Source organism: Pinus tabuliformis, chromosome 4_2 (genome assembly GCF_031772625.1).
Source record: "Pinus tabuliformis cultivar Carrire ecotype Pingquan chromosome 4_2, CPIR1, whole genome shotgun sequence".
NCBI lineage: Eukaryota > Viridiplantae > Streptophyta > Pinopsida > Pinales > Pinaceae > Pinus > Pinus tabuliformis.
Window position 1 is genome coordinate 479,346,298 of NC_142304.1, and position 6,786 is coordinate 479,353,083.

At 31.3% G+C, this 6,786-nt stretch overlaps 1 protein-coding gene across 1 annotated transcript; it reads right to left on the minus strand.

Moving 5' to 3' along the window:
- Nucleotides 1–2,425: 2,425 nt before the first annotated feature.
- LOC149170032 (importin subunit alpha-like) lies at nt 2,426–6,090 on the minus strand. Its single transcript, XM_089425432.1, has 10 exons — nt 5,714–6,090; nt 5,231–5,327; nt 4,999–5,090; nt 4,390–4,521; nt 3,980–4,165; nt 3,730–3,893; nt 3,407–3,485; nt 3,105–3,236; nt 2,877–3,004; nt 2,426–2,786 (listed from the first exon to the last, which is right to left on the minus strand). Exons 1-10 carry the CDS (start codon nt 5,960–5,962, stop codon nt 2,426–2,428), a joined length of 1,620 nt encoding a protein of 539 aa, XP_089281558.1. The 5' UTR covers nt 5,963–6,090.
- Between the last annotated feature and the right edge of the window lie 696 nt (nt 6,091–6,786).

A 6,786-nucleotide genomic window follows, 5' to 3' on the forward strand; every position in this document is an offset into this window, starting at 1 on the left:
ATTCATAGCGCTCAATCAATTTGCTTCAGCCAAAAATCTACCTAACCAAATGCTAATGGATTCCTCTCACCTGTCAAATAATACATAGCAATATTTTAATGTTTTTCTATAGGTATAGGTATAATAAATATCCATAATAATAAATATCCATATTACAGATTCTGATGCAAAATTAGGCCCTGCTGGTACCTAACTTAAGATGGCTTCACAAAGACCTGTGAGTCTCAAATCAGTTGTGTGTAGACTCAAATCTCTAGATTCAAATGTAGCATTGCCAACAAGATTTAAGATTTAAAGAATAAAAAAACCATGAAAAATAGAAACCATAGCCTATTTCAACCGTGAGTATGCTTTACAAATTGAGCCATCACCTTTCTTTGTCTAAATAAATATTTTATCCAAACTCTAAAGAGTTTGGAATTTTGGAATTAAAAATCCATTGTTTAATATGTTACATTGTTAGAAGATTTTGTGATGATTTTAATATTAATGTCAAGTTTATTTTATTTTATAAAGGAATTAATGAAATTATAATTAAATATTTTTTATGATTTTAATATTATTTATATAATTTTATAAGTGTTTATTAAAAAATGTTGTTAAATCATTAAGATAAAAGTAATTTATGATAAATAATCAAAAGCCCAAAAACAATGGGATTTTTTATAAAATAGATATTTTTTCAGTCTAGGCAAAGTTGTCATTTATTTATTTGTGATCTATTTGAATCTCCCTTTGACAATTTTGTAGATTTGTTAAAAGTGACAATTTGTTAACAAATGGCATGGGAAATCATGAATATCTCATTAGAAGGAAAGTTTCAAGTTCAAATAGATCAATTTAAAGATCTAGGACACTTAATGATGAACCCTTTGGCAACTCAATGCCCTTATCATGTCCCTTTCAAGCATTGGAAGCCCACAATCAACTTGAGATTCATTTATACCATTAAGCAGTTTCAGAAAAGGTTGAAGAAATATGATAAGTGTGAGCCATGGATAACCATTTGAATAAAAGAAGATAAGTAGTGCTATGCTAAGAAAATATTACTAAAAGCTCCTCTAGTTTTCAAGCTATTGCATATGTACCACATCTTAACAAATTTACCACCATTAGAAAAGCTTATAAACTTAGCAAGGAGGAGAGAGAGGACTAGTAGGAAGAGAACAACAAGGACCTTCCTTGAGGGGATTGAAGACTAATTCCCTGCACAATCCTCTTTTCTATCTCATTTGTAGGCCATAAAAGCCTTTCTTCATTAGCAATACTTTGCTTCCCATTTTACTTTGTTGTTATTATGTGTTTTTTCACTTGTATGTCAATTCCTTTACATTTAAATTTTGTATGTATTTTTTTATAACATCTAACTATCTATAGAAAGTTATGTGGGTGCAAATACCAAAATTGAATTTAAATTTAAAAACAAAATCACAATAAAAAAAATTGATTTCTTTTTTTTTACATCTTACTTCTAACATCTAACATTCTCCCCTATATTGTAGAGTGTTTAGCTGCACAATAAAGAATTGGTAGAAAATTGATATTAGATTGACACTAGAAATGAATAATAAAAAATTAAAGTGAATACATAGTTTAATATTGTTAGAATCAATCAAGTAGTAAAGTCAAAATATTATTTGGCTAGAATCAATCAAATAGTAAAGTCAAAATATAAAAAATAAAAGCTTCAATGAACAATCTATTATATATGAATTAAATTTTCATATGCCTCGCAAATGAAGGATGTGCCAAAAGTTTGCATTAGTGAGCTACTACCTAGGAAATATTTTATCAAGAAACAAATAAAAATATCAATTTCATTTTTTGTTTAGTAAATTATGGAATTCAGTTGGTTAGATATTTTTAAAATTTAGATGAAAAATTCATTTTATCTTTTTAATTTTATGTTTAAGTAAAAAAAACATTAAATTAACTAAATTATAATTTTAATTTAAAAATGTTATATATATATATATATATATATAGATATATATAGATATATATGAAAAAAGCAAATAAGATTATTTTAAAAATTTATTAATTTATAAATAAACTTTGTTATAATGTTATAGACTGATATCCTTACTTATTAATAAAGCATGTCCAAAAACCCATAACTTATTCCACACAAAATAACTAAAATGACATTTTTTAAATTAATAAATTTAATTAAAAAAATAAAAACTGCTTAACTAATTTAAAAATAAATCTTAACTCTTAATTAATATATATTAATAAAATAATTCTAAAAATTAATATTTTAGTATTAATAATAATTAAAAATAAATTAAATAAACAACCAAACTTATAATACCACTTTATACCTAATTTCTTACACCACTCTATATACAAATGCTTACCATATGAATATATTAACTTCAATATAGAAGTGGATTATCCCTTTTTCTCCATGAAAATAAAACCATCAGGGGTATGCTGAACCATTAGGTGGATATCCTGACTCATTGTCAGAAGAATCAAAAACAGTCTCAGACATTGGAGATGCATCCTCCTCTTCCTCGGCAAAATAACGCTCAAGGATCATAAGTGCTGTTTCGTAGACCTGTGTGTTTCGATGAGACAGCAAGCCCTCAATCTTATCCAACCCATCAGCAGCCTCAATTAGTCCCACATATACATTAACATCTGTGATGCCTGCAATTTTTTCAGCTTCGCCAAGTCTCAATATGTTTTCTAGACCTTCAAGGCAGACCATTAGAATCCTTGGATCCGAGCACTCTAGAAGATCACAAAGTGGGTGTATGCAACCTTGATTGACAAGGTATCTGTAAAAGAAGAAATCATGTCATCCACCTAGCATTATCAAAAAAATGAATGTAGAAAATTAAGAATTCAAAGAAAGAGAAGCTTCATACTTTATCTGTTCGTCACTTCCGCTGGACGTTGCATTTGAAACTGCCCATGCTGCCTCTTTCTTTATACTGAATTCTGCATTTGCTAGCAGGGATAAAAGTGGGGGAAATATTTGGGCATTGATCACAGCCTGCAATGAAAATGGAGTATATTAACAAAATGCTGAAGTTATGTCTAACAAAATGTGACACTGGTAGCAAGTAACAGTATAAATCCTAAGCCATTCCCACCTGAATTTGCGCTTTGGTACCAGCAGTAATGTTGGAGATTGTCCAGCACGCTTCTTTCACTATGGTTTTCTTTGTCCCTTTGGTTGTGAGAAGGTGCAAAATGCGAGGAAGTGCCTGATTTTCAATAATAACCTGCAACGGTGACCAAAGGATAAATACTAAAGTAATTTCACCAGAGTTTGAATTTGCAGACTCTTTGCATGGTGGCTTCTTGTATATCAGATGTCAATATATACAATATAACAAATAAATGTATTATGTAAATTGTTTAGAAGTAGAATGAAGAATGTGTGGAGTAAGACCTGAGTTTGCACATCATCACCAGTGACAATATTACCCACTGTTTCAAGAGCTGGAATAACAACATATGATGAATGATGCCTGCAAAACAAACAATTCATTTTCATTCAAATTGAGACGTAATTTTTACTGACAATAATAATAATCGAAGGTTACAATCAATTGTTTTGATTTTAGGGTGAAAATCAATTTAGACACCAACAACATATGAGATAAGAAAACCCCTAACTATTTGAATACTAAAATACCAGAATCAGTACTAAAATACCACAATCACACTGAAGCTTTATATAAAAATTAAAACCTTAATGATTATGATACTCACGATAAAAGTTCGACCAACTTTGGGCAAATGTCTGCCTCAATTACTGCCTTAACATTCAAAGTGGAGCCATTAGTGAGAGATGATAGTGCCCAGCAAGCACATTTCAATACTTCATGATCTTGCATATGGATAAGCCACCGGAGGGCAGGAAACACATATTTGATCTGAAAGGCAAAACAAAAGTCTCTGAGAAGGAATTGATAATACAAAGCAGCAAGCACTATTAATTCGGACAATGAATTCTGTTTACCTGATCGAACTGAGGCTGAGATTTCCCACGGCAAAAATTAGAGAGGGTCCATGTAGCAGTTCTTAGCATTGAAATTTTGGAAGTCTCATTAAACTGGGCAAGCAATTCCCTTAATGCTCCAAGTTCAAGTGCAAGATCCCTATATGCTGGAGAGTCTCCAACAATATTTCCCAAAGCCCAAACAGCCTTATACAAACACCAGTTGAACCCAATGTCAGGATGTAGTGTTGTTAATGAAATTCAAGAATTTAGGAAATAGAAAGATGGTTTAGAAAATTAAATTTAATATGCAAAATGTTAAAACTCAATTTATTGTAGTCAAAATTGTAGGTTATGGTTAGGTCAATCACAGTGGACTACACAAATCTATCAACAAATTACCTAGTTCAACAAAACATGAAATAATGTACCTGTTCTCGGACATTATCATGCAAAGAGCTAAGAAGACCCACAAATATAGGCAGCGCCCCGTGGTCAATCACAACCTTCGTATGCTCCGAGGTTCCCGAGACTATATTTGTCAAAGCCCAAGCTGCTTCTAACTGCATTGTCATGTATGATAACAAGCTATCAACTAACCATCACAAATATAAATCTAAAAATCTAAAAATAACAAGTTATCAGCCATCACAACAATAATTCTAATTCTAAAATCGAACTGTACTGTCATGTATGATAGCAAGCTATCAACGAACCATCACAAATATAAATCTAAAATAATCGAACTGTACTGTCATGTATGATAGCAAGCTATCAACGAACCATCACAAATATAAATCTAAAATAACAAGTTATCAATCATGAGAACAATAATTCTAATTGGGTCAAACATGGTATCAAAGCCCAAACTTTTTCAAAGGGTATTTAGGTCTATGTCAAGAATATCTTAGGTCTATTTTAAAAATCTCTTAAAATTTGATAGTGACTAAATTGTTTAAACTTTTTTGATTATCAAATTCAGAAATATTCCAAAAAATTGTAATTAACTTGTTTACATTTGTATAACGATTTCATCTTACCTGGAGCTGAGGCACATCGTCCTTCCTCAGAATATCTACCAGCAAAGGAACTGCACCGGAATGGATGACTGCATCGATTAGAGTATTACTTTCTGCACAGAAGGAGCATTAATAAGAGCAGGGAAGAATGGTTGATTGCAATACAATTACGAAATCTGTTTGTTTCTGATTAGACATGTTGGGTTTATATGGGTTTTAAAAGAAAAGAACAAAAAAAAATGGAGAATCTGACCAATAGATAACAGATTTCGTAGATAAATAAAAGCAGCCTCCTTTCCCTTAATATCATCAGAAGCAAGCGCAAAAACCGCCCCTGGCAACTTCTGCAGCTGCACCATTAAACATTTAGTACTATAGATACATCTAAACAACTCATTTCAAAAGTAACGTTACAGTTATAGGCATAATTCCAAAGAATTACTTAATTCTATAGTTACACATACTTGAATTTAATTTGATTGCAGATTTTAGAAGTTTTCTGAATGTAGGATTTCATTATTATTTATCAAATTTTGGAAAAATTTCAAAATCTACAATCTAAAAATATCAAAATAGAATTTACCTTCCAAAGGGTAACTTCACAGATAATGGATTAGTGTTATGAACTAAAAAATTGAGGAGATTGTATAGTTTCTAAAAAATATCAAAGAACCCACTCAAATATATCGATGAACAGATCGTTATAGACCAACTCAGTTAGTGTAAGAGTATTCACCGTTTCATCCAGGGAGATGATTTGATCATCTCCAATGGAGGGCTGAGAATTGGGGGCAGACGAAACGCCTTCTCTGCGTTTTTTCCGTAGACTTTCTGACCGTTTAGACTTGCGAATCTCCACCGTGTTTTCCTGCCTCTTGTGACGGGCCTCTACTATATCGACTCCCACCTTGTAACGTCGCTTCCGGGAATCGGCTTTGGAATTGGGCCTCTCGGTCATTTTGGCCTCAGGGAATGAGGTCTCCATCAAAACTAGTTCACAGAGAGCGTCGGAGTTCTAGTCGTAGAGACACAGAAGCTTTTACTCAAAACCCTCGACTTTTTTCTTTTCTTTCTTTCTCAGAGCGAATATCCCGAGCCTACGATTGACACTTCCTGGTTGGAATTTAAATAATAAGCACCCTTATTTTATTTATATCGAGATGCATCCCTAGGGCTAATATCATTTCAATTTAAGCGTCCTCCCTAAGGTCCGAAGTTGTTCAAAAAAATAAATCTTAAATTATTTTGAAAACACATTTTCTGGAAAGCGATTGATCTTCCTCTCTTGGTACTTAGCCACCACTTTACAATATTCACTTAGTAGTGTAGCATTGTTATAATTAACTAGACCGGAAGCTAGGTAGAAGAAATCACAACGGATTTCAGCCACATCATTGAAATTAAACATAATTATATTTAACATATTATTAATTTTATAATAATTGATATTTTTTTAATTTAATCTTTTCAAAAAAATGTTTTTAAAAAAAAATTAAAGAGTTTCTCTGCTAGTATGCAACCTTCTATCTTCTTATATTATTAAAGAGTTTCTATGCTAGTATGCAACCTTTTATCTTCTTATATTATTTGATCTAATGGAATTTTTGTGACCATAGTTATAAAAGTTTGTGGGAAAAAATTCTAATCCAATTGGAAGAATGATCTAAATTGGAAGAATGATCTATATTGTGGATCTATAACTTCGAAATTATGAGAGGGAGAAATACAAAAGGGATTAATTCCATATGAAAATGGTGTTAACTTTATGAGACTGTATCATTTCTTGAAAACAAATAATAGGTATAACAT